Consider the following 27,988-nt stretch of genomic DNA (forward strand, 5'->3'; position numbering starts at 1 on the left):
TTTAAAAGAACATATAATTTAATTCAGTTTATGGATCTTTCGTTATTTTATATACTTTTATTGCAATTTTCAGAATTTTAGTTTATTCTACTTTCCTTAGTTTATTTATGTTTATTGTAAATTTCAGAATTTTTATTAAGAAATATTTATGTATTATCTTTATGGATCTTAGAGAAACTTTCAAAGATTCTTTTTATTTATTGTATATTTTATTATTTTCTTTATATTTTTATTTTCGTAGTTTAAATACTTTGAAAGTATTTACAGAATTCTATGCTCATGTGTTTATTATGTTTAAGATTTCAGAATTCTCTCTTTCATCTTTCATCTTTCTGTAATTTGAATATTTAAGTAATTCAAGAAATGCCTTCCATAGCGAACGCAGACCGTATTTCAAACGAGTAATATGGAAAATTTCGAGTCTCTTCAGCTCAGCGCCTGCAATCTGGCTATCAGTATTCAAGCCACTTTCTGCGCTCTATCTGGGCGGAGTTTGTCGGCTGAAAATGTTAGCCAGCGGCTTGGACAGCCCCGTGCCCCCGTGTCTGTCGGCCTGTCTGTCCGTCTGGAGTGTCTGTTGCTGTCCAAAGTGAAGTGCAATGCAGTGCAGAGTCGAATGCCTCGCATAGTTCATCCTGAGCTGGGGGTTGAAGCTAGTGTTAGTATATTTGTATGTGTGTGTGTGTGTGTGTGTGGGTCAAAGAGCAAAGTCACCGTGTGTGTTTGTGTGTGTGTAGGTGTGTGTAAATGTGTGTATGTCGCAGTCTGCGCTGGAAAGTATGCTATGCCAAAAATGTGCACTTGCGTGTGGGCCGAGAGTTAAGGATTGAGGGAAGAGCGCGCTTTAAATGAAATTCCAACGGCAATTCAATCAAAAATACCAGCTCAAGTGTAAGAGAGAAGGCATTTAAATATTTTTTTTTTATTTTTAAATCACCTCCTCATCCTTCTCTCTCCACTTTGATTAAATTGCCCCGCGTGTGCACGCGCATATAGTAATTATTTTTCTTGCTTTCCTTTATTTAATTTATTATCTCCGCTGATTGATTCATTAGTCACCAACCAATCAAAGGGAAAACAAAGTACAGATAAATGCGATTTTTATTTTAAGCCGTGCAATTATGCGAAAGCGTTATAATTATGTGACATTTTTTTTTTTTTGTTGTTCATTGCAGTCGATGTCAATGTGAATGAGAGTCCCGTGCATCTGCAACTCTGTGATACCGCCGGCCAGGACACATTGGATCCGTTGCGTGAACTTTGCTATCCGGACAGCGATGTCTTTCTGCTCTGCTTCTCGGTGGTGAAACCCGATACATTTGGCGCCATCAAATCGAAATGGGCTCCCAAATTTGCCAAAACAAAGGCGGCACTCATTCTAGTTGGCACCCAGTCCGATTTGCGAAGCAATTTAAATGTGCTCAACAAATTGCAGGTGAGTTATTGCTGCGTGATATCACAAGAACAACAACAACAACCAGAACAACTACAACAAAAGTGATGTGTTGTCTGTTGATTTTTTCATTTTGTGTTTGCGCGTGCAAATTGTTTAAATATTTATGCATTTTCTTATTTGATTTCATATGCTGTGCGTGTGTTGGACAGACGAATGGCGAGAAACCAATTTCATATGCAGACGCCTGGGATCTGGCAACAACAATTGGTGCCAAATACATTGAGACTTCGTCAGCCACACAGGTGAGTAAAGTACAATACATTTACAATATGACATCAGCAGATGGACTGCGAGCTACACGTTGTTGTCTCTTCCTGACGTTACTTTTGTTGTTCTCGTTGTTGGTTGTTGGTCTGCAGCAATCATATTAATTAAAGCTGTTTTGGGGGCCAAACAGAAGTCATTGCACCAAACCGGCAACCACACTGCAAAAAAAAAGAACAGTTTCTAACATCAAGATGGTTAATTTTTAAAGTTGTGCCGTTAAAAGAAGAACAAATGATTAAATTTGAGAATTTTAATCTGAAAAATGCCAAATTCTTGGCATAAGATTTAAAATTCTAGATTTAGATTACAAAATTCGCAAATCAATCGAAATTCTTATAAAGTTGGGCTATTAAAAGAATATCTAATGATTAAATCTGAGAATTTTAATCTGAAAAATGCCAAATTCTTGACATAAGACTTAAAAATTTAGATTAAGGTTACAAAATTCGCAAATCAATCGAAATTCTTATAAAATTTATGTCTGTCTGTTGTGAACCATTCTTCATTAAAATTAGCAAGTTCATATTTCGCGTAGTTAGAAAAATTAGATAATATGGACAATTTTTAAAGGTTAAAACCAAATTTGTGTCTCTTTAGAAGTCTACGATTAGTTGCTCTTATTGATAATTTGCTCTTATGTTAAATGTTCTTGTATTGAAAATGTGTTTTCTTAATTCAAAATTTCTGATGCGCAAGATGCATTTATCAACTTAAAGATTTCCATGTTTCTAGATTAAAATGCTCAGTACTAAGACCAAAAAACTTGACTTTAGAACTGTTTTTTTTTTTGTCAGTGCAAGTACTACTTGATATACTATATATTGTGCTATATATATAACAACACAACACATACTGCAGTACAAGAAATCCTTTGGGCGGCTGCTGTTGCTGTCTGTGTATGCAAACACTTAAAAAGCAAAACTCTGCAGAACGATGACGCTTGGGAGGCGTTTTGCCTTTGAGTCAGCCACACACACACAGACACACACACACAGAGAAATAATCATAATTGTGCGGTTTTCGGCCTGGTAACTGTAACCAGCGCAAGAGCAGCTCTTAACCACTATCGCTGTCTCTCTTTCGCCCACTCTCTCCCTCTTTTTCCCTCTCTTTCGGGCGCGTCTGGCAAATGTTGTAAATGCTGTTGCCTTGGCACTTCCGAGTGAGCGAGCAGAGAAGAACCAAAGCCAAGCCAAGCCACCTTTTTGTCTGTCGTGCATTGCACTCGACGTCGTCGTCGTCGTCGTCGTCGTCATCATCGTCGCCTTCCCAAAGGAGGCGCTAATGCTGACTGACTTTACGGCAAAAGATGCATTCATTCATTCATTTTTTTAGCTCTGCTTTCCGCTCGTCGTACTCGTATTTTATTTTATTTGATTTAAGTTACGAACGAGACGACAAATTGCTGCAAGAAAATATAAAGGTAGAGAAGACACATTCAAGCATTTGCTTCAACTTTGTTTAAAATACTTTTGCAAACCAACAACAACAACAACAACAATAAAAATGTCAAACGTACTTTAGCAACTTTTTAATTCAACACCATAAATATTTAATATATATAATTTTTTGTTCTTTCTTCGCTTAGGACAAAGTCAAAGACGTGTTCGATGCCGCTATCTGGGAGGGTTTGGTGCCCACCACTTTGCCTCCGACACCTTCGTTCTGGAAAAAGTTATTCTGCCTGGCCTGAAAAGCAACTCGAAGAAACTTAAACTATTAACATATTCTATTATTATTATTATTTTTTTTTTTGTGTCTTAATATTATTGATATTGATATTTATGTGTTTATACAAATTAATTACTTATTTTGTTTAGCAGTGCTTTTCAACAATATTTACACATGCACTCACTGACTGATCTATTAATATAATAAATACTTATGGCAAAATCATAGCGAGAAACATGCAACCAATTAAGCATAAAAATATCTAAAAATATATGAATGTTAAAATTATGTAAATTTAAGTAACTTAGAGTAGAGTATTTTACACTTATATAAACGACTGTTCAATTGTCGCGTTTATTGTTCTGAATTGTATGTTAGATCAATGGCAATTTACATTATCATATTATTCTCTATTATTTTTTTTTTGCGTCTCTTAGTATTTAAAGAGCTCTTATTCGAAGCGAATGTAAGCACACGCCCGCATACAAAACAAACAAAACTGATGTTACGTCATTCCATCCATTTAAGCATTAAGTTTTTTTTTTATCTTTAAAATATTATATTATACATTGTACGTCGACAACAAAACAAACAAATTTATATATAAATATATAGACTATATACATATGTATATAGAATGAAGATACAACAACAACAACAACAAAACGACCGCAAACTGTGCAAGTAATATTATGCAAATGTGTTTTTTTCTTCGCTTACTTTCTTTTTTTTTTTTGTAAGGATGCGAACATCGTTGAAGGGTAAGTGCGTTGCATACTTATGTTGTGTTGTGTGTGTGTGTGAAGACTGAACCAGCTGCGTGCATGCTAATAGCAAGTTTTCCCTTTTCCGCGTAGAGCATCATCCACTTTGTATCAATTTGTGGCATATCCATACACATATCCCAGCCGCACATTCGAGTGCGAATGCGAGCTCGAGCTCGAGCTTCAGCTTGAGTGTGTGTACATACATCAAGCATTTAAATATTTCAGCAAAAATAGCATAAATGCTCGCTTACAGCTTACTCCAATCGACTATTGAAGTAAACCACTGTCACATGTGATCCTTCTTACTACTCGATGTGCTCTTTACGGTCGTCGTTCGTCCAAGCAGCTTTTGGACTTCTTTTGAAATATTTATTACGTATACGTCGTGTGTTACTCTCTGTATAGTAAGCTTTATTATATGTAGTTGCTAGTAGTTTAGTTTTAAAATTATTGGACGTTGGAATAAATGTTCTGCAATGATCCCATATTTCATTGATGTCAATAGTGGATTTATCCTTCTGCTCCTTGTGAAAATGCAACAGGATGTGACCGAGAAATAGTTTATTGTCGAAAAAGGATGTTTGTTTGTTAGCCACAACTGCAAATACTTAAGCATCTCAGCAAGATGCACATTTTCATAACCAGAACACATAGCACTATTGTTTATTATTAACGGATTTTTAAAATCTTCCAACAAAATTCGACATAAAATTTTTCAAGGGTTGGCATGGAAAAAATTCCAAAATTGCTACAAATCTGACTTATCTCGGTCATTTGAAGGACGATTGCAATGTCCTTTGGCACAATGGTAGCTCTAATCAATGAAAATTGATTGGCATACTAAAAAGGACGAACGTCCTTACAGGAGCCAAGATAAAAGGACTTTTTTGAATAAAGAAAACTGGGTATATCTTGACAGTATGCTGTCTAATCCTTGCCGATCCTTTATGAAACAATCCTATTAGATGCGAGCTATCATTGTGCCAAAGGACATTCAAATCGTCCTTGTAGTTCCCATGTTATCCTGCAATTTGTTATTTTCGTTGCTTCCGGACCGAAAAATTACAATTTTTGTATCATTAAATTATCCTATATTTTTGGATGCCATTCGATAGAGTATGTCCTTGCGGACCTAGCAATATATGTCCTTTGAAAAACCGGCAGGATATGGCTGAGATATAAGGTTTTTTCGTAAAACGACGCATGTGACACCCTCAAAGTATGCTATAAAAAATAAACTTTTTGGAGTGCCAATTTGAATATTTCAAAAATAACGAACGATATTGAATTTGCAAAGCAACCGCTTGCTGCTGGTTTATGTTCGCCTGGTATTTCAAATAATAATTTGACACTTTTCAGTTGTTCGCGGCGGTTGCTGTAAGTGGACAACAACAACAATAACAGCAACTACAACAACATTAATAATTACAGCAACAACTACTAATTATGTTTTTGTTGTTGTTGTACACTCGATACAGCTGCGAACTGCAGAAAAGTTCCAAGCCACCAGCTGAAATACCAGGCGAACATAAATTATTAGCAAGCAGATATACAGCAAGTCACTTACTTAATTAGTAGCGCCATCTATCGGAATGATAATTCGCGCATCCTTAATGTATGCTACAAAAAATTATATGTTTTTGCGAGGCCTTTCAAATTTGCAATTTGAATGTAGCCGCTAAGAAAAATCAGTTAATATTCAAAAATATTTTTTTATATAGTTTTTTTTTCTTTTTTTTTTTAATTTTTATTTTTTTATGCAAATACCGATTTGCATGCTAAAAATGACGAGAGTCTTTACAAGACTCGTATTTAACGTATTTCTCGGTCGTATCCTGTCTGATCCTTGCGGGTCCTTTGTCAAACGATGTCTGTTGATAAGACCTATCAACCTGCTAAGGAACATTTAAATCGTCCTTGATGTTCTCGAGTTATCCTATAACTTGCAGTTCTTATACCAAAGTGTTGTATGCTTAGATAGCGACAGCAAGAAAGTGCCACGTCAGCAAATGAAATACCAGGCGAACATAAATCAGCAGCAAGCAAAACTACAGTTGGCCACTTTCTTGGCCACGCCATTTAGTTTTCCTTCAAAGTGTGCTACAAAAAATGGAAAATTTTCGAATTCGCCGTTGAGCGCTTATAAATTTTTAAATTAAAAGAATTCGTTAAAATTTATAAATGATATTTTTTATTGCATCTTATTTAACAAATGTTTTAATGTTTTTAAGTCAAGCGATTGCGTCCAGCTTCTTCGAGACTTCAGACTGCGCACGCCAAGTGCCCGGGAACGGCTGAAAATAAAGAAATTATCAGGTGAAATACCAGGTGAACAGAAATAACTAGCAGCAGAAATAGAGCAAGTCACAAGTATTAAAAAATTACATCCTAAAAGTATGCCACACAAAATATACAAAAAAAAACTAGATTGCCCAATCTTGAAATTCAAGATTTTAATTTTGATTCAGGAATGGAAAAAACTCAAAATTAAACAAAGAAAGGTTTTTTCTCAATCCAAAAATCTTATTTCTAGACTTTTTTGTTTTATGATCGAAAAAATCTTCAATCAAGATTGGCAATCAACTTTTTAATCTTAAGTTGGCATAATATTTAATAACAACAAATTAAACCAAAGATTTAGCTGCTAACATAAATTGTTGAACAACTTTGCACATTTGCAACACAATAATGAATTACGAATCGGAAAAACAAAACAGCAAAGTCATTCAAAGAGATTCTTCACATTATCCTCATTATCGAATGCACTATGTTAGCTAATTGTGTGTGTTTCATATGCGTTTTTGAGCAAGATGAATGTACTCATTGAGCAAACGGGTGTATTCAGGCGACACACACTAAGAAGTATTGCAGTTGGCATACGCTCAATACATAACATAAATAATTACCTACAGTTAATTATAATTAGCATTAACATAGCATTTTCTTACGCGTTGTTGTTGTTGTTGGTCAAACTCTCTCAAGGCTGAAGGATTCTCCGATTTTTAGATGTAGTATTTATAAATGTGTCGTATCGTAAATAAATCAAAAATGCATCAATAATTATGTCAAATTATTGCAATCACAAAACAATAAATTGGTAATAAATTCTTCACGCTGACATTAAACAGATAAGTGGCAAAATGCTGATCTTCATTTAATTTATATATTTATAAACATTCCGTGAAAGAAGGAGATTAAGGCTGCTTCCTTATGCCAAAAATAATGCTGGATTATTATTGCAATTTAAACACCGATCACTGATCACGTATACGACGTGTATATTGTGTGATATTTGATCTAGACCATAATAAAATTGATTGCATTTTTTTTTGGCCACGGCGGAGCTAAACCAACTGATTGCTTAGAAGTCCCGAGACGAACTAAAAGCAAAGCCGAAATAATTTATTTGAACACGCTTTCCCAAACAAATTTCCAGCCGCCCACCTGCCTCTCCCCTCCAGCTGATGCTCTATCAACTCCTCCAAGCTTGACGGAAGTGCACGACAAAATCAAATCTCCAGCTACGATTCGAAACTATTCGATTGAAGTCCCGATCTTTGATCACTGATGGCTGACCTTGTCGCCTTATTAAGAGTGCTGTGTGTGACTTCCTCGTTTGTTAAGGATAAGCTAATGCAAGTCTATAATTAGCAGATGACACCAAATGAGATGTTTAGCATTCTTCGACACGTTTTCTACACTCTAAGCTGGCATTGATTTGCCTCTCTAACAATATTCAACAATTTTAAACTTAGCTTCAAACAGACATTAGTTGTAAGGCAAATTTTAATTCGACAAAATCAATAGTTAAACTTCCAAGAACAATGTTCGCGTTTGCCTTCTGGAAAAATGAGGCAAAGAAAGACCAGCATGAAAATATTCCGCAAATCTGGAAGGAATTGAATGGCACATTTATCACGTAAGTAAATTGAATATCTTAGCCAATTATTGAACTGATTATTAATGGGACCTTAGCTGGAGCTGGTTAATTTACACCATTGCCGTCATTGTCATCTCGATATGTGGCTACTTTGCCTACTGCGCAATCTATCGCAGAAATGAAATTGTTCAGCGTCGTCGCATCATTCAGCGCGCTCAGCAGAGGTGAGTAAAGACTTGCGAAATTAATGTGTGAAACACATATTTAAAATGCTTTAAATTCCTAAAAAAAATGTGGAATTTAGAGCGCTTGATTAATCGCTTCTTCTTTTTCAAACAATTCCCATTCCCATTTAGACCGGCACAAAAGCGACGTCCTAATGCCGCTTATCGCGATCATCAGATCTATCGATATATCATCCTAAGCATAGCCAGGTATATGAAGAATACAGACGGCGTGCGTCCATTCATCGATTATATGGATCATTTGTCTCCGCTGCGGCACTCACAGGCTGAAATGGCATTGAACATTGGCCACAATGGCGCGGAGGCAAGCATGGAAAATTAGTTATTCTTTTTATTTTATTTTATTTTTTTTACTTATTTTCGCTAACATTTTTGTTTAATATATGAGACTAAAATATCTACAATACTAAATTCAACTTGCCACAACATTTCTAATCAACGTCAATAACATGAAAAAAATAGTAAATTAATAGATAGAAACAAATGGAAGCGAACTTGTACATACTAAAAGTATACAGAAAAACTCGAGTCTTTAACATTGAAGTTTTGTTTTTATTTTTGTTATCTATGAAACTAATATTCATGACATATTCGACAAATTAATTGAAACCTTAATTCGAAATCCACCGTTTTCCAAAAATAATAACATTAAAAAGGCAATTTTTTAAATTTGGTCTAATTTCCACTGGAAATATTTTTTTTGTATAAATTTTTTTTTATATGTGGATGAATTTAAAAAATCACAAACTTATAAATTTTGACCTAAATTTGGAGTATTACATCATTAAATTTTCATTAATTTGACTTGTGATCATAAGAAATTGAGTTTTTTGCTAGCTGAACGAATTTGTTTCTTTAAGTCGGCTTTATAATATTAAAGGTATAAGACTCAATGCAAAATATTTTTTTGTTATACGTTTACGTATAATTAAAGCATATTCATCAATTATAAGACTATACATATCTGTAAAATAAAAAATATTATAGTTTTCTGCATCTTTATGCTCAACAAAACTAAACATGTTCTCAGCGGTCAACTAAAATCGTCTAAAATCTTCTTATTAACTTTTCAATTTCACTTTTCATATGTAATAACATTTGTATAGTGTTCTCATTTAAAATCTGTAATATCCGCAGAGCCATATATTGCTTATTGAAACGGACTTAAAATATCTCACTTGTTTTGGTAAAATTGCCTTAAGTTACTCATATCAATTACTATTTACAGATATTCCATTAAAGTTAACAAAAAATTCAAAATTCAAATTTATCGCAAAAATTAAAACATAATATCAAATTTAAATTGCACTTAATTCCGCACTTTTTCACATCAGCTGTGTTTAAAAACTGATTTTGCGAAAGTGGCGCCCTCTATTGAAATTCTTGCTACGCAACTTTAAAGTCTATTCTTTTTTTGATCCAACGACGTCAAAATCGCGGACTTCTGTTAACTTTCAAAAATTGGGTTTCCATCAAGAAAAGTGATCTGCTGGACCATAGTGTCCCGTTTAGAAAATCTGTTAATATTTAAAAACAACATTTTTTCTTATAATTACGAATATTACGAATATATTATATATTGTACAATATACTTTCGACAAACTTTTTCATATATCAATATCTATCGATTTAACACAGCAAATCTACATAAAATTTTCTGTGAAGGCAAAAATAAGACATTTCAAAATCTTTTCAAATCCTTCTTTATTGAACATATTCTTTCTGCCGCGCTTGTTGCTTTCGATTTGTAAAGATGAACTTTATCGATTAGCACACTTGTTCAAATGTCAATTTCCCTTCGCCGCGGCGTAGAGAAAATTGCTTGCCTCCTGTCTATGAGGCAATGCGACAAAGACTACTTAGCAGCAGTTGCTCAATGCTGTGAGGGTTGGCTGTGTTGTCTCACTCTTTTATTTTTTTTTTTTTTGTATTTGTGCCATAATTTGCATGACTAATGCCTTATGCTTAAACCATAAGCGCAGACAAGTGCAAAAGAATAATAATGGATGCCTTGGCATGGAAGAGCCAAATCAACAAAAACAACATTAACGCAGACTTTTTGGGAAAAGCGAAAGCAAACACAAAACACAGCCCCCACATTCAGCTAGACAGACATCCAGACAGCCGCGTGCTTAACACAACCAAAGCACACACGCACACACACAACACGCATACAAACGCACTTCAATGCGCAATGCAGAGATTGGGGGTGGAATTTACAGCGAAAAGTTAAGCGGAACTTGTCAAGTTTTTGCAGCTTCTGAGAAAAATGTGTAAGATGTATTTAGTCGGCGAGTGCTAGAAGCTGCAAGCTACAAGCGACGAGCTACAAGCTACAAGTCAAGCAGCAAGTTCATTTTTGGCATCAAGTGTTTTGTTGACATTGATGCCTTGATTTCAGCTACAGTTGCCTGCAGCTCAAGCTCCAGCTCCACACAACGACGATGCAGAGTTAACACGCTGCAAAATTGAAATATTAATGCCCGGCAGACAGTTAACAAGTATGCCGATGACAGCAACAGCAACAGCAACAACAACGAGAACGAGAACGGTCAAGTGGAGTGCAAACATTTTGCACATTGTCTCGAGGCAAAGCAGTTAATGCAGTCGAGAAAAACAAAAGCCAAAGTCTCGAAGCAATCGACAATGTTTCACATGCCAAACAAGAAAACTATCAAATTGTTCTATTGCATTTCATTTTTCATAAATCGTGTGTGTGTGTGTGTGAATGTGGTAATATGTGTAAGCAATTTAAAGTCATAAATTTGAAATTTTCTTGACCCCAACGTCAAATCATAAGCCTTCCATAAGCATGTCCTGCACATTGCCTTGGCATCATTTTGAGCCATCACTGCATCGTTCTCCCCTTGCCCCTTCTCGCTCCTTCTCTCTGCCACTCACTCTGTTTCTGTGTGTGTCTGTGTGTGTGTGTCTGATGTGCCACCCAAAAAGCACTTAACGGCATTGCAGAAACCTCGTCTTCAACGTCGACGTCGTCGTCGTCGTCGCAGCCGTCGCTTTATTAGGCCAAAAATAAATCAATAGCCCAAAAGAAGAACATGGCCATGTCATGTTGAAAATTTATAGCTTTGCCACTTACATACGTGTGGCTAGAGCAGCAGTAGAGTCCAATAAGAAGAAACATCGACATGTGTGCAATAAATAAACAATTCTTTTTCTTCTCTATACTCTACTATTGAGGCTTACGATGTTTGTTCGTGCATATGTGCTGCATAAATACTTCTCTCGTTATAAATGTGCCAAATTACGCATACGCATCGTATGCTGCCCCAACACTCAGCACTCAACAGCTCAGCAATCTGCATTGTGCTAATTTAAATATATGCATGCATGTGTGTGTGTGTGTGTGAGTGTGTGTAACCCACATTTCGATCAATCAATGTAATCCTAGCGTAAAATTCAAGATTGCTCCCCATGCAGGCTTTTTGCTGCAGCTCTTGAGAATTGAGAGCAAAGTTTTGTGGTTGTCATTCAACATTTATAAAACTCAAGAATTTCGAACATGCATAGGAATATGGTTTTTCATAAATAATTGCAAAGCTATTTCGACTGCTAATTGCTTGTTAACAATTGTTTAATTTATTAAAACAAAAAAATACAGAAATTTAGCAACTCTTTGTGGATAAGTAATTTGTGTTTGCTAATGCAACAGAATTTGGGTAGACAGTTATTAGGAACTCTGAGGAAATACCTTATAAACTTAATTGAATAATTTAGTGTGTGTGTGTGTGTGTGGGTGGGTGGGAAGAAGAAGAAGTTCGCTCGTTTGACTAACAACTGAATGCTTTGGTGGGCGGTTGAATGAGAATCTATTCAAGGCATTTTCACTGACCCAGCACAAATAATAATAAAAAAATAATAAAAATAGAAATCGGACAATGAAAATAAGGAAATGTAACCTTAAATGAGTGCAAAATGAAATATAATAAAAGGGAGACGAAGCGAAGAGGAGGCGAAATCAATTCAAGTTTATAATGAAAAATGGAACGGACCCCCAAGAGAGGCGAGACGCAGTTCGCAGGACGCGCGACGATGCGAGCGAAAGCTGTGAAATTTAGTTGAATAGTGTTTTGCTTTTCTTTGCTACGGTTCCTTTTTTTTCGCCCCTCTTTTCTCTCTCTTTGATGGGTGTGAGGGACAAGAACGGTTCTTTGTTTGGTACGTGCCCATAAAATGGAAGCCAACAGTTTCGCTGGGCGAAACCGAAACCTAAAGCGAAACCAAACCGATTTCAGCACGCGGCTATTTATGTGGGTCATTCACGCGAAAAGGATGCGACCGACGCTCGAAAGCAGACGGAACCCAAACTCAAACCAAGAACTCTAACTCTAACCGAAAAACCGAGATCCCAAACCCAAGCAGAGCAATGCAAGCTACTCGCAAACAAGCAAACAACATTCCAGCCAGCCGTGTCCATATATAGTAGTCCGTATCCCATGTCTGTTACGGTTGTGTTTGTAATTTACTTAGAAATAGATACAGATACTCGAACTCATACTCATACTTATACAAAGAGAGAGGGAGAGGGAGAGGGAGAGGGAGTGGGAGAAGAGGGAGACTGACACACATGTAAACGCCGCTACTTGAACCCTTGATTGCGGTGGTGACGCGCTCTTGGCCATTGTTCGACTGCTTCGCGCGCTTGGCTTGGGCTAAAACTTATAATCATAGCATCATCAACAAAATTATCGTTTTGCCACAGCACGGCAGCATTGTAGTCGACGTTGAGGGGAGCGGTATGAGGAGATGGGGAAGGGAAAGGGAAGGGGGGAAGAAAAGGCATCGCACAGATACACTCGCCATTTAAGAGCATAAAAGCGAAACGTGCTTGAAATGTGAATTACTCGCACTAACACACACACACACACACACACACACATACTCACACATTCCCAAAGACCGAGACAAGCTGTACTTTGTGCACTCCTAAGTGTGTGTGTGTGAGTGCGTGTAAGTCGCTTTTTGCTCTTTGGCTCCTTTGGCTCATAACTTTAACTATTTTACACGAACGAGCGAACGAACGAACATTTACTTTATTTTTTTTCTTTCTTTTCTTTTTCGACACCTGTTCACTAAAGAAGAGAAAGGTCTATTAGACACACACAAAAATATAAAGCACTATTTATAACTATGAACCATAAAAGAAAGATATCATTCACTTTTGCATATCCTTCTGATTTTCAGCATTTCAATATCTCTTCCCCAATTCCAAAATATTAACAATTAAATGCTGGAGTAGAATGATGAAATATTAAAGCTGGCTCAGTATTTTACTTTTACTATTCTTTTAGATCTTCTGAAATCAGGGCACGTAAAATAGATCAACCCAATTCTTCTGTTCGATTTACTCACTCAAAAACTCTTAACAACAAAATGGATTCATTCACTATCTTACTGAAATACTTAAGCCTTAGTTATACTCTTAAGTCTACCAAAGGTTTAGCTTTAAAGTTAAGCTACAATATTATGTTCTTAAGGTACTACTAACGAATAGTTCTGCTTCTACATATTTTCAATTTATTTCAAAATAAATGTGAACAGGTCTTTTATAGTCAACACTTGACTGTAAGCTAACTAACTTGTAGTTATATAGTTGAGCCACAAATTTATGATGTTAAAGTAATATGATGGAAATGTAAAGACTCTTCAGTTAAATAAAAATTTAACTATATTTATATATTATATATTTTTACTTTATAACTTCAACTAATGTGAACAGGTCTTTCACAGTCAACACTTGATTGTAAACTAACTAACTAGTGTTTTTTTATTTTACATAGTTAAGCAACAAAATGTTATCCAAATATATAAATTTCCATTTAATATTTGTATCTTTAGATTTAACAAATGGGAACTGGTCTTCCACATTTAACACTTAACTTCAAGCTTTCCTAACTTGTATTTGTTGTTTAAGTAGTATTATGTAATACTATTTTAAAATAATTCTATGAAAATATATAAATTATTTATTGAAATTAGTACATAACTATATTAATTTTATATTTCCACCTTAAAGCTTTAACAAATGCGAACAGGTCTCTTATAGTCAACACTCAACTGCAAACTTTCCTAGCTTGATTTTTTTTTGTTGTTCTTCTCCCGTAGCACGCTTTTCTTTTATTTACTTCTTTTAGTGCTTACTTCCGCACACACAGCCAGACACACACACCCACGCACTTCACTGACACACACACACACGCACACTCTGACGCACCTACAATTTTTTGGCAAATTAACAAGCCAAAAACCCGGCGAGCAAATGCTCGCAAAGCAGCGTCAGCTGCCTTTTTTTACACATTGATTTTTATTCAACTGTGTGCCAATAGCGTGTAAGTATGTCTGTGTGCTGTCTTTATATATATATGTGTGTGTGTGTGTGTGTGTGTGTGTGTGTGTGGGATGTTAGCAATGACTTCGTTTAATTTCAACGCTAAAATCCGCACGGACGCATTGCCAAGAACGCAAATACTTCAACAGCTATGGAAAGTGTGCACACTAACACACATACACACACACATACACATGCACACTCTTACTCATGTGTGTGTGTGTCTTTCGCCTTTTGTTCGTCTCGCCAACTTCCGAAACCAGAAACCTTTTTGCGCTAATTGCAATTACACAAAATATTGTTTACACTCTTTTCCAAGCCGCAACGTTCAATAACATACATAAGTAAGCATTCACACGCGAGTGTGTGTGTGTGTGTGAGAGAGAGAGAGCGAGACACACACACAGAAAGAGACGGCGAAAGCATGTGTGTGGAAACGTGGCCTGAACGCGGTGCATGGCAGAGATAAAGACAATCAGAGCTTAATTAGTTAAATAATGGCTTATTCGTTTTGAAAAGCAAACCAAAAGGAATAACTTTACAAATTAAATGTGACATCGTTGCCTTTCGGCTACGCTCGCAACTTAATATTGAAATCAATTTCCATCGTAGTTCGACTTAATTAAACCAAATACATTTTCAACGAGCGCTCAAATTTCCAAAGTTGTTAATTATGTTGCACATAAATTCATGCAACTAAAAAACTGAAATACATATGTATTTAAAAGTTAACAACTTAAATTTAAAATAATGTTTTTAATTACACTAAGGTTTGTGAACGAAAGAACTTGTATAGATTTTAAAAATGTAATTTAAGATAAGTATCAAAAACAGTGATTATTGGAAATTACTCATGACAAGGAATTATAAGTTAATCTATTTAATTAGAAGGATTTTAAAAAGTGAATAAATAACAATAATTTCTATTATTAGATAATATATTTTAAGAGCATTTATTTTCAAAAATATTAAATTTAAAGAATTCAATTCAAATAGAAATTATTGTAAATGACTCTCTACACAAATGGCAAGAAATGGACACAAAAAATATTGGCATGGCAATCAAAAAGAGTCATATTTAAACAATTAAGAAAAAGAATATACCAAATCAATATACCACAATATACTAAAACTGTACTAAAAATGATATTTGGTGTATTCGAAAGCCAAAGCAACAAAAAAAATATATATATTATAGGGTCGGTAATGATTAATAATTTTAAAATTGCAAGAAAAAGATATTAAAAAATTTTAAAATGGTTATCGTAAAGATTCATAATTAGAATCAAAAATTAAATAATAATTTGCACATATGAAACTAAACAACAGTTTAGGGCAAGGAAAATCATTTAAAAGCACAATCTAAAACATTAACATAATACCACATTAAACAAAACTAAATCATGCTAAAATTCAATTTAATGTGTTTGCTTACAATACTCACAATACTTTAATCCTTTGATTCTAATTGCAGGTTGTTATTTGTTTATCTTCGTGCTGATCCAACTAAAGACTGTTCGTGTTATTTGCAGCAGACGAGCAGACGAGTAAAATCTTGGCATTTGATTTACCTAAGAATTGAAATGAAAATTGATTTAGAGCTTGCATCACTTTAGTGCGCGTTTAGAAAATGAAAAAAGAAAAGTAAAGTAAAGTAAAGTAAAGAAATGAAAACAAGGTTTTCTACTTTTGCACAGAATGCAGAATGCTAAATCGATTTTGAGTAAACCTCGAGACAGCGAGTGGCGTCTTTTGTTTTATTGTTGTTGGTGTCGTTGGTGGCGTGGTTGAATCTTGAGTCAACTGCAAAACTGTGCAAATGGTCTTGAGATATCAGAGAAGAATCTTTTCTCTGGTCGAAGTGTTTACATATTCAACTGTTGTTTGTTGCGAGTAAACCAAGTCAACACCGCAAACGCAAGTTTTCGTTACTCAACTCGAGTCTCGACCTCTCTCGCTTTCCCATCCTCATAGTATATCGATAAGCTGCGCCCAGCTTTCAGTTTTCACACTCTCTCACTCACTCACTCACTCCCTCAAGCAACAACAACAACAACGAGAGGAGAATGCAATAAAGCAAACATCAAAGCGAGGAATGAATTTCAAATGGACTCCAAATTTATGCAGTGCCAAGTGAGAAATAAAAAGGCATGCTTCAATTGCCAACATGGGGATATATTCTCTCCCTCTATGTGTGTGAGTGTGTGTGTGTGTGGAAAGAAATGAGGGATACACGGATATAGATATGGATATGGATATGGCATCATCCATATCCATTCAGTCTCATTCTAATTCCCCGAGTCGTTAAGCAAGTGAAATATGCATGCAAATTACATATTTATATATTTTGGTATATATTTATATTTTTTCGTAGTTTTTTTTTTTTGGCTGCATAAATTTGCATAAATGCGCAAAGGTAATCAGCAAACGAGTTGATAAAGTTGATTAAATGCAAAGTGCTCACAAAACTTCAATCATTCCTCTTTCTCTCTCTCTCTCTCTCCACTTTACACACTACTTACGACTGTCTGGATTGTTGTGTGCTGTCTCCTCGCTCTCTCTCTCTCTCTCTCTCTGTCTATCTACAATTTGGGCCGCAAAACAGATTGAAAAACTTCACTAAAACACAAACAGAAAATCCACAAAACAAACCTTACCACATGGGCGGCAACGAACTGCATTTCGAGGTAGACATTTGGCATTCGGCAGGGCTGGCAAGCAAAACTCTCGCTCTTTGACTTTAAGCCGCTTGCATTAAAGTGCAAAAGTCAGCTGAGGCATGCAACAAGTATGCAGAGTGAAGTGCATTAATTAGACGAGTAAATAATAATAATCATAAAAACAAAAATAGTTTTTGCTATTGCTGCAGCCCTCGTCGTTAGACTCTCGTCAGCATGTCAAGGGGCAGGCAAATACTTTGTGTGCGAGCAGAGGCTACTGCTAGACAACATATTGCAAAAGTTATGAGCCGGAAATGAAACGGAAGTTGACAATATGCTCCGACTCCGACTCCGACTCCGACTCTCAGTCTCTGACTCTCGAGTCTGGCACTGGGATGACGGTGCGCATACGTAATGTGTGTTTCGACTGTTCAAATGCAACTAAAACAACACATCGTATCGAGTATCGTATCACAGCTAACAACTGTTTTTCAAGTGTTTTGCCTGCGGCCAATAAAAAGCATTGCAAATGCGATTTCTTGCAGGCAAACGGCTGGCGATCATGGCCGAGGAGAAACATCGCATGCTCTACCAGGGCCAGGACCCCAGTCAGCCGGTGTTGCGTCATCTGGCGTTGCTGCCACGCGCCTGCAGCGATGGCAACATTCCAGTGGCGCCTCAACAGCTGCCAACTTATGACGATGTCATGGCGAAGGCGAGTCACCTGCCTGCTGTCGATCGTCGTCGCACATTCTTCGCTGAGCCGCAGCATCTGCGCAGCCGACTCGAGCTAGAGCAACAATCGGTCAACGCGTCGGCTACGCAACTTCCATACGAAGTTGTTTCTGAAGTGCAACCAGCAGCTGCTGTTCGATTGCCGCAAGTGCGCAGTAAGTTGACTCAACTCCAATATCGTATATCGTTAAATTCGTTTGCTTTCTTCTTTGAGGCTTCTTTGCGCTGGCGCCGCAGCCAAAGCTGGCTGCCACATCCTGTGCGATTGTTTGTCCTGCCTGTGGCCAACAAGGACGCACGCGTCTGCAGCGTATGCCGAATGCTCGCACACACACCTGGGCTCTTTGGCTCTGCTCCTTCGGGTGAGTTGCACTTGGCTTCCTCTTTATTGCTGATCATTTGCTGATCTATGACTGCTCTTTTCACACAGCTGGTGTTGCTGCTGTTGCCTTTATCCGTATGTGCTGCGTGGCTGTCGCACCACGAGTCATTACTGCAATGCCTGTCGCACTTTTCTGGGTGCCTACTATCCCAGAGATTGCTGCCCATAAACAAATTCTATTCTATTTCTTAAGTCTATATATTAAAATTTCTGCATTTTCTTGTTTAATATTATATTAAATACTAAAACAAATGTATGCTTATCAGTAAATTTAGATGCTACGTCTATATAAACAAAAAGAAAAGCTAATAATAATAATGGTAAAATATACTCAGTAGCAAAACCTTAACAATGTTTAAATTTTCACACACATTTCAACCGAATTTTGGCAGCTGGCAGAATGTTTCTGAAGCTGACGCACAAAAAAGGAAGAAATAAAATGCGAATGAAATTGCTTTTGCAATTGTTGATGCTACATCAAAATTCTAAGAAAACAAAATAGCAAATATTGTTGTGAGCTGCTAATAACAAAAAATGCTGGCAGAAAAAGAATATTATTAACAAAGAATTGAAATTGAAATTGGAATGCTTTACTTTTTCAATATAAAAGAATGGAAATGGATTAACTCGAGAGAGAGAGAGTGAAAAGTTCACTCGAAAACTGAAATTGTTGTGGGTAAAATGAGAATGAGAATGCTGATGCTGATGGCGTCGGGTGTCTTTTACTTTGTATCTTGTCGCACTTTGGCTTTGTTATTTAAATTTCGACATCACACAAAAGTTGCGCAACCTGCGCAGAGAGACACAAAAAAAGTGCACTTAACTTCATGATAATGGCGAGTCCTTTTACGAGGACAAATACCCTTTAGGGTCAGCCATGGAATTGGCCGACGTTGGCTGCGTTTATTGAAACTAATGAGGGTCGAAAATTTTGTTGTCGCCGCTGTGTTCGTGGAATGCGGCGTCAAGTGGCTTTCCATCAGATCCACAGCAAGTAAATTCAATTTGCTGGCAAGTGCAGTTCACATCAAACAATACCACATGAATCCTTCCTCCTTCCTTGTTTCCCCTACCTCCTCCCTCACTTCCTTCTCTGGACCCTCTCTTGTAAAACGAATAGCCTAATCAGCAGCATGGGGGGAGGGAGAGAGAACATGTCAATTATGGGAGCAGCACTTTTGGTCGTGTTTACGCGGCCAAAAGCGAATTCAATAAAACGTGGCAAACAACAAGGGCAGCTGGAGAGCAGCACAAGTACCAAGCACCAAGTGTAAGCCTGGGACTAACATGAAACCACCGCAGTGCAATGCGAATCAGCTTTGCAGCGATGCAATTAGCTTGGCCTAAAAACCCAACAAAATGCGTGTGGCTACAAAAACTGAACTCAACTGGCAGCCAAATGAGCACAATTCATATCCGTATTAGCGTGATGTCATTCCCCAATCCCCCAATCCCCCCACATCCACATCCGGCTGGGGAATGCAGCTGGCCAAAAAACGACGGTCAATTAGCTGATCGAATGCCACAGCAATAATTACAGGCAGTAAGCGCATTATGGTTAGCATATTACGCGACGGCAGTGGTAACAATAGTAGTAATAGTAGTAGAAATATTAGAAATAGGAGTAGTAATAGTAATAGTAAAAATAATAATAATAATAATAATAATAATAATAATAATAATAATAATAATAATAATAATAATAATAATAATAATAATAATAATAATAATAATAATAATAATAATAATAATAATATATAATATATAATAATAATAATAATAATAATAATAATAATAATAATAATAATAATAATAATAATAATAATAATAATAACAATAATAATGGAAACACAAACACATCAGCGGGAAACTGAAGTATTCCCTTGCATAAATTGGGAACTTTAATTAGATTAACTTGCTGGTCGCACATAAATATCAATAGCCGAAAGTTTAGGCCAACTTAACAAGCTGAAAGCTGAAAGCTGGCTTACGAATATGCGCATACGAATAAGTATGAAATCAATGCGCTGCATAAGTTAAATGAATGAACTGAACTGGGGGTCTGTTACACACTTACTTACTCACATCGAGTTGTTGTCCGCAGGCTTTTACGCAATCGCTTACACAACTTCCGGACCGTGTAATTTCGTCAAACAGAGGGAGCTGAGAATATTTTTACTTGTGTCACAATACGTTATGTTCGCCCATAACACGTGTATCGAAAGAAAGCTTCAGTTTCAGCTTCAGCTTCTGCTTGAGATTGAGATTGTGCAATGGCTTTAGGCATTGGCAATCAGCAAACTGAATTTATATTGCATTTATTTCCTGGTATTTCATTCTCATGGCTAATGACGTCGTCGTCTCTTGAAGTTGTCTTTCCCCCACACATTAATCAATGGATACAGGATGGCTAAAATTAGAAGCATGCGAAATCACAGAGTCGAAGACTTTAGTTGTCATTCATTGCTCTAGCTTGTTTCCTTGTGTAATATAATTAGCTTATTAGGTAAATGCATATTATTTTGTTGAAACTTTTTTTGATAATACATTATAATAATATATTTGACTAAAATAAATAATAAAATATGTCCACTTAACATTATTTGTTAAGTGAAATATTAAAATTTTGTTTAATTTTGAAAACTGCTAAACAATAATTTGGAAATTTGGGATAAAACAATTATTAATAAATTAAGAGTGCTATGTAAATGCCCGTTATGTACATATGTTAAGCTATTATGTTAACAAATGCATTCCGTTTTGAAATCTTGAATAAAGAACAACTGATTCTGATTTAACTTTTCGTTTTGCATAAAAACTCACAAACTCACATAATTGTTCGATTTATGCGATAAACTATTGATTTTGATACACTTCAAAATGATTTATTTTGTCAAGTGAAGCTGACTACTTATGACGTTACTTACTTACGCAACAAGCTTATAAAATTCATTAAAAAAGAGAATCAAATAATAAATAAACAATAAATTTACCAAAATGTAACTATTCAAAGATGACTTTAACTAAAGTTCCATTTGAATAAAACATTAATTTCAAAAAGGTATCGAATGAGTCGCTTTGAAAATATCAAATTACCAAAATTGGGTCGAAATTAGCAATTAATTGGAAATTTACTTAAACATAGTAAAGACTTTGTGTGCTCGTCTAATTAGCCGCAATTGAGTGGCTTGGATGGTAGCGAAAAGAGCGTTTGGAAATAATATATGTGGAGAGTAAGTAGGTAAATGGAAATAGAAGACAACTAAACATAGTGTGGAGTCCTGGGAAGAGGTCCTGTCGTCGTCCTCGTCGAATGCCATCTCGAAAATAGTCAATTTTTGGCGGCAAATGTTTGCGCAACATATTTACGGATATTTGCGGCGTGTTGATTTGTTGATTACACGGAGGCAAAGGAAAAGCCAATTGCAGAATTAGAGCGTAAGAGCACAAGAACAAAAAAAACATCAAAAAATGACGTAGAAATCGAAATAAGAAGAAACAAGGTAAACAAGGAGCAAAGCAGAGAAAGCAGTGGAGCAGAGAAATGTTACTTACGGCTAAAAGCATGCTAATCAAATTAGCAGCCAAATCAATTGCAAATATTTTAATTGCTGCCGATGGCAAAAGCAGCAGCAGCAACAGCAGCAAAGGTAAAGCAGTAGCCAAAGCTGAACGATAAATGCAAAAGGGATTTTGCGGGGAAGGGAGAGGTCGCAAGTCAAGTGGCCAAGTGGATGCAAAAACGAACGTTAACAAAAATGCCAACAACTGGTCAGTAACTGTTAACTGGTAACTGCTAGCTGGTCACTGGTCACTAGTAACTGGTAACTTTTGCGGCCGCTAGGACGTGTAAAAGGTCAGTCAACACGTAGCAAGCAAATGAACTGCAATCGTTGTCCCCCCTCCTCATCCACCTTGTTGTTGTTGTTGTGTCTTTGCTGATATCCATATCGAAACGTTGAGTCCGAGTCCGAGTCCGTCGCCTGCCTTGTGACTTGTGTGCCGTGTTTAATGGTTTCTCTGTCTTGTTCGTTGCCGGCGCAGGCGCCGAAAAACACGTAACGAACAACGAAGTCGACGAGTTCGTTTCATTCACTAAAACAGCGTTCGGCAAAATGCGAGTCCTGTCTTATATTTTGTTGTTGTTGTTGTTGCTGTTGCTGTGTGTTTGGTTCGTCCTGCGTTGTCTGCTATATATGAGTGCTGGTATCGCTTTGGCTTGACTCAATAGCGCCTCGCACGTTGGCCACGCCACACGTCGGTCGCCGGGCTTAATTCGAGTTCCTTCCTCATTCGAATCGAGACGAATCGAGTCCTCGTTGTTGTCGTCCATCGCCGGCGTGCGAAACGCGTCAGTTGCGATCCGTAAATCGCTTAATTGGCCGACGGAATAATTTTGGAAAGGAAGCAAAGGCAAAGGCAAAGTCAACGCCAAAGCCAAAGTAAGCAGCACTCAAACAAAATCAAAACGCTTTTCCTTCTTGTGTTTTGTGTGTTGTGGTTTTTCTTGTTTTTTTTGTTTTGTTTGCGTGTGTTTTTCTGTGTGTGCGTCGCGCTCTGTGTGCAGTGAACAAGCAAAATCAAGAGTAAATAATATATGCAACATAAATCAAAATAAATATATAAACCAAACAACAACAATTACAACAGCTTACAGTTAGCGCCGCGTTATTTCCGTTTCCGCGCCGCCGACGCGTCGTGCCTCGTGTCCCCTCCGCATTCCGTTTACCGTGAGTCGTGAGCCGTGAGTCGTGAGTCGTGAGTCGACTGCTGCATATCCTGCAATTACTTAAAAGACTTTCGGTCTAAATGGCAGCCGCAGCACACATGGAGCACAAACGTCGCCGGACGCTGATGCTCTTGGCGCTCCTCACGGTTTGTCTGTTGCCCGACGCCAAGGCAGCCGGAAATGATGCTATTTCCTCTGTCGTTGGCGTTGGCGTTGGCGCTGTTGCTGTTGCTGGTCACCGTCATCGCCAGCCAGAGGCACCGACGCTGCTCCTGAAGAAACGTGACGCCAACAACAATAATAACAACGAGGATAACGAAAACAACGACGACGACGTCGACGTCAACGTCGACGGAACGAAGCAGCGACAATCGAAGGCATACAGAGACTTTGATTTTTCAGCCTATGTCAATGGTAAGCGAAACAAAGTAAAACTACCAAATCGCATCCTTTAAATATTTATGCAAAAGCAAAGAATGCCTCAAGCCCAAATTCAATTAGCTAAATGACCGCACAGCACCACACAAAAATAAAGGCATACTCGTAATTACTTCGACTATGTCGTTGGGTCACGACAACAACTGAAACAACTGAAATAACGAGACCGAAATCGAGAGACACTAGCAAAACTGCTTTCAGTACTCGGACTCAAATATGCAAAAGTCCCCCTCCATAAATAACTCTAGATAACGTTAAGACTAGCGCTAATTGAGAATCGTATGTCCTTGTTCCAAAAAAGAATGCCAAAAAAAGACGGAAACAAAACGAAGGAGAACAAAACGGGTAGAAGCTTCCCCAGTTCGAAAGTGTCGTGAATAAATTAGCTTTTAGTTTTAACTTCAATGCTTACTAATAGCTTCATTTTAATTTATAGTTAATGACGTTTGCATTTTATTATAAGTTATGTCTTCTTCTGCATTGACTGCTATTTTTCATAAGTTGTCTCTTCGGAGAATCTTTCACACAATACGATCTTGTGTGAAAGATTCTCCGAAGAGACAACTTATGAAAAATAGCAGTCAATGCAGAAGAAGACATAACTTATAATAAAATGCAAACGTCATTAACTATAAATTAAAATGAAGCTATTAGTAAGCATTGAAGTTGAATTAATTAAAGGGAATTCGTATTTTATTGTATGTTACTTTATGATTTTATCTGATATGAAAGATATTTTTAAAAAAAATCTTTAAGCAAAGCAGTTGCTCGGAAGAGATTCAATATATTATTATTATTATTAAATACTGTTTTTATGTTTTATACTATGTTACGAATTTAAGGTAAACCCTTCACTTTTCAACAAAAAGTTTCTACGAATCTTTAAGCAAGTTTTTTATTGGGAAGTTTGTAGAAAATCCTGAAAAAAAATTAATAAAAGTTCCTTCGAATTTATCATCAAATTATCGTTCAACAAATTGAAAGGAATTCTTGTTTTATCGTATGGTAGTTATGTTTCATATATGTTTTATAACTTTTTTTTTGTATATAAATGAGAATTTCATTTCATATCAAAAAGTTGTTACAGTATATTCTTGGAAATTAGCACATATGATCGGAATATAGAAACTAATACTGTATTTGATCATTTTTTCGATTCACATTTTATCACTTATCCCAATATTAAAGTAACATTTTAACATAAAAGTAGCTGCAAATCAATATTAAATTATTTGATTGCTTAAGCCAAATTCATTTACAGCAAGTGCTTTAGAAAAAAGTTGGTGTTCATTTGAATTATATTTTACATTTTTAAATAATTAATTTGTTTGTTTAAATTGAAGCGAATTCAGATTGTATGAAGTATTGTATGTTAGTTGTGTTTTATATTGTTTAACTTTATCTTGTAAAATACTTCTTCTAATCACAAATCATAACGATTAATGTTATCAAAAATTAAAGATATAAAAATTAAAAATACATCGATTTTGGAAGTTATGCTGAACACATTTCTTTTTTTTTATATTATTACCTCATCTCAAAAAAGAAAGTCACACATTAATGTTGAATAAAAATTCTAAGCACATCGTTATAACAAAATTTGCCAGAAATGCAGGCGAAAATAAAGTGATTTTATGCATATAGCTCTAATAATAATGAATTGAATTATTGCAGGTCAAAATCTATGGTCAATATTGACTGATTTACGGCAAATAATTGCCGCAATTGCTGAAATTAATCAAATTCATTGAAGCTAATAATAAATTTTGCAACAACATTCTTAATTGCCTTAACAATAATAATAAACAAGCAAATTGGCGACAAATTCTTGTATTTTGTATGCATTTGAGAATAAGAAGGAAAATAGGAAACCAAACGATGTTTTGTTTTTGTTATCGATACGATATTACTGCAATGTGTCTGAAGCTGTTTGCATTTTTAATGCTGTCCGTTTATTTTCTGTCAAATTGCAATTTAAATGCAGTTAGTGTTTAGCCAAAAGTCATGCAAACACAGTCGGAAATGTAGCCAAGGGTGACAAGAGCAACAGCAACAGCAACAGCAACAGCAACGGCAACGGCAGCAAATATAGAAAATACACATTTGAAATGTGAAATTTATTTATAACACTTGTAACTGCGAAATGTAATTTTGCCGAAATCACAAAATGCAAAATGCAATACACACACACACACACATACAGACATACACAGACATGCTGAATAACTGTGCTGCATTGGCATTGCTCATACGCCCCATTGCCGTTTCGTATGCTATGTTATAAATTTTTAGCATGTCAATATGTTTAGTAGTTTACCTCCCTCTCTCTCACTCTCTCTCTCTCTCATTCGCTCTATCTCCCTTGCTCGCTTGCTGTCTTTTGCTGTGTTCAACTCGTTCAAAAGCAATTAAATTTGAAAACACTTTACACACACACACACACACATACACTCACAACACACACACACACGGGGACAGATGAATACTCGCATGTTATGCAAAATTGATAATAATACAATAATTGCACTTGCAGTTGTCAGTGCAACATTTGAGTGGCTGTCACTTATGGACACACACAACTACGACAACAATAACAACTTTTACACTGGGCGAAAAACAATGTTCAATTGGCTTAGTTTTTGGCCTCAAATATTGCGCTTCTCTATTGCGCTTAATTGCTTCTCAATTATAACAATATTTGCCATGTATTATTATGCTTTTATTCATAACATTTTTGTGTGTTTTGTTTATTTATTTATTTTGCATAAATAAAAATGAAACGAAACATAAATCAAAAAAAGTGTGAAGTTATCTATTTATGTATTTGCGTTGTCATAGCCGCTACCCAAAGGGTAGAAGGGTATTAGAACTTTGTCAATGCAGAAAATGTAATAATGTAATAAGCAGAAGAAGAAGAAAGGTATTTAAGAAATACTTTTGTACGAAAGTTGCTTTGGCTAACAATCTTGTATATTTTGACGTCTATGATATATTTCGAGTACAGGGTTTCATCTATATATGGCCATTGGTATTTTAGTATTTTTTATTATATTTTATTACAGAATAATACCGCACTGTTTTGCTTTTATTCATTGATTTACCTAATATGACCGCGGTATATTTTCAGTATTTTTGTCGTACTATATTCTATTCAGTCTATTTAATGGTACACAAAATATACCGTATATGTTCTTTGGTATATTTTAGTATTTTTACAATATATTAATTTGTTATATTTTAAGCATAATACCTACCATTTAATGGTATGTTGGTATAGTATTATACACAAAATATACCGTATATGATCTTTGGTATATTTTAGTATTTTTACAATATATGAATTTGTTATATTTTAAGCATAATACCGTACCTTATTCAAAATAGACAAACGGTATCTCACAGTGGACGACTCTGGAATGTAGATTTCCTACTTGTTTGGTGTCAAATTGCTTTTAGTTTGATGTGATTTTACATCTTGTTTACAGCTGTTTGTTAGAAAGTTGCGTCTAAAAAAGAACTTGTTGCACACACGCTGCGTTTCATAATTAATGTGGCAAGTGTGGCAACTGTTTTGGCGGCTGTTGCACATCTTTTTTCTGGCACGTAACTGGCAACTCACGACTCACGACTCACAACTGGCATTGTCACCTTTTGGCCATATCTGCATCCGTTTGCCATAAATTATGTGCGTCGCATACAATCACGATATGGATATGTGGATACGTGGATAGCTGGATAGCTGGATATGAAAATGGATATGCTGCTCATGTATTCGTTCGTGTGCATTTATAGGGTCATGCAACCGTGCCATTGTTTGCCTGTATTTGCACACACACCCAGAGCAGAGAACAGAGTGTGTGTTGAAGTGCTGCTGCTGCTGTTGCTGCTGCTGCTGTTGTTGATGTTGTTGGGTGCGTCTCGCCGCTTTGCTTATTCATAAGCCGCGACAGGCCATGTTGACACCTACACCTACAGTACACACACACTCTCACACACACTTACTCGCACACACAAACACACACAGCCACAACCACAAAGCAACAGAACTGCCCGCAGCTAGTGTAACCGAAATTGCCACAGCGAGGTCCAACACAACAGTTCGTAAAACAACTTTAGTTGTAGTTATATAACATATAGTTTGTCATTCTTGCCACCATTTAAACAACTGGAATGTCTACAATTATTTCTATTACTTTAGAGTGTTGCAGAAAATATGAGTTGTAGAGAACTTGGTTGCAATCGCACACAAATTGTAGAAGTTATTTTTGAAATTGAGTCGATGGCCTTAGTTGCTAGCACTCCCTTTCTTTTAGTTATTATATTATTCTGTACACTAATTAACATATAAATAAATAAATAAATATTATTGAAATTTCATATATTCTGGTATATTTTGGCCTCCATTGTAT

General features: G+C 36.2%; 4 protein-coding genes across 5 annotated transcripts in view; all 4 read left to right on the forward strand.

Annotated features, from left to right (window-relative positions):
• Positions 1–4,058, forward strand: part of LOC133849113 (homeobox protein 13) — an 85,283-nt gene extending 81,225 nt beyond the window's left edge. For both annotated transcript variants that reach the window (XM_062284996.1, XM_062284995.1), the window contains exons 6-8: positions 1,176–1,435; positions 1,606–1,698; positions 3,312–4,058. In XM_062284996.1, the coding sequence (XP_062140980.1) occupies positions 1,176–1,435; positions 1,606–1,698; positions 3,312–3,416 (458 nt within the window). In that variant the 3' untranslated portion in view covers positions 3,417–4,058. The remainder of the gene's footprint in view (positions 1–1,175; positions 1,436–1,605; positions 1,699–3,311) is intronic.
• Positions 4,059–7,908: 3,850 nt separating this feature from the next.
• On the forward strand, positions 7,909–8,758 carry LOC133848699 (uncharacterized). The gene is made up of 3 exons (XM_062284355.1): positions 7,909–8,080; positions 8,137–8,265; positions 8,398–8,758. Exons 1-3 carry the CDS (start codon positions 7,986–7,988, stop codon positions 8,606–8,608), a joined length of 435 nt encoding a protein of 144 aa, XP_062140339.1. The 5' UTR covers positions 7,909–7,985; the 3' UTR covers positions 8,609–8,758.
• A 9,066-nt stretch (positions 8,759–17,824) lies between these two features.
• On the forward strand, positions 17,825–18,709 carry LOC133849207 (lipopolysaccharide-induced tumor necrosis factor-alpha factor homolog). Its single transcript, XM_062285121.1, has 3 exons — positions 17,825–18,185; positions 18,245–18,392; positions 18,461–18,709. Exons 1-3 carry the CDS (start codon positions 17,825–17,827, stop codon positions 18,579–18,581), a joined length of 630 nt encoding a protein of 209 aa, XP_062141105.1. The 3' UTR covers positions 18,582–18,709.
• A 3,927-nt stretch (positions 18,710–22,636) lies between these two features.
• Positions 22,637–27,988, forward strand: part of LOC133847141 (general transcriptional corepressor trfA) — a 62,002-nt gene continuing 56,650 nt past the window's right edge. The window contains exon 1 of the mRNA XM_062281950.1: positions 22,637–23,555. Coding sequence (XP_062137934.1) covers positions 23,222–23,555 — 334 coding nt within the window. The 5' untranslated portion in view covers positions 22,637–23,221. The remainder of the gene's footprint in view (positions 23,556–27,988) is intronic.

This window comes from Drosophila sulfurigaster, chromosome X (assembly GCF_023558435.1).
Source record: "Drosophila sulfurigaster albostrigata strain 15112-1811.04 chromosome X, ASM2355843v2, whole genome shotgun sequence".
Classification (NCBI taxonomy): Eukaryota; Metazoa; Arthropoda; class Insecta; order Diptera; family Drosophilidae; genus Drosophila; species Drosophila sulfurigaster.

Bases quoted from the DNA above. Each gene is read 5' to 3' on its own strand.
- LOC133848699 (XM_062284355.1), top strand. From the start codon at position 7,986: ATGTTCGCGTTTGCCTTCTGGAAAAATGAGGCAAAGAAAGACCAGCAT. The intron at 8,081-8,136 runs GTAAGTAAATTG...ATGGGACCTTAG, and splicing joins TTGAATGGCACATTTATCAC to CTGGAGCTGGTTAATTTACA. The intron at 8,266-8,397 runs GTGAGTAAAGAC...ATTCCCATTTAG, and splicing joins ATTCAGCGCGCTCAGCAGAG to ACCGGCACAAAAGCGACGTC.
- LOC133849207 (XM_062285121.1), top strand. From the start codon at position 17,825: ATGCGATTTCTTGCAGGCAAACGGCTGGCGATCATGGCCGAGGAGAAA. The intron at 18,186-18,244 runs GTAAGTTGACTC...TTCTTCTTTGAG, and splicing joins TCGATTGCCGCAAGTGCGCA to GCTTCTTTGCGCTGGCGCCG. The intron at 18,393-18,460 runs GTGAGTTGCACT...CTTTTCACACAG, and splicing joins CTTTGGCTCTGCTCCTTCGG to CTGGTGTTGCTGCTGTTGCC.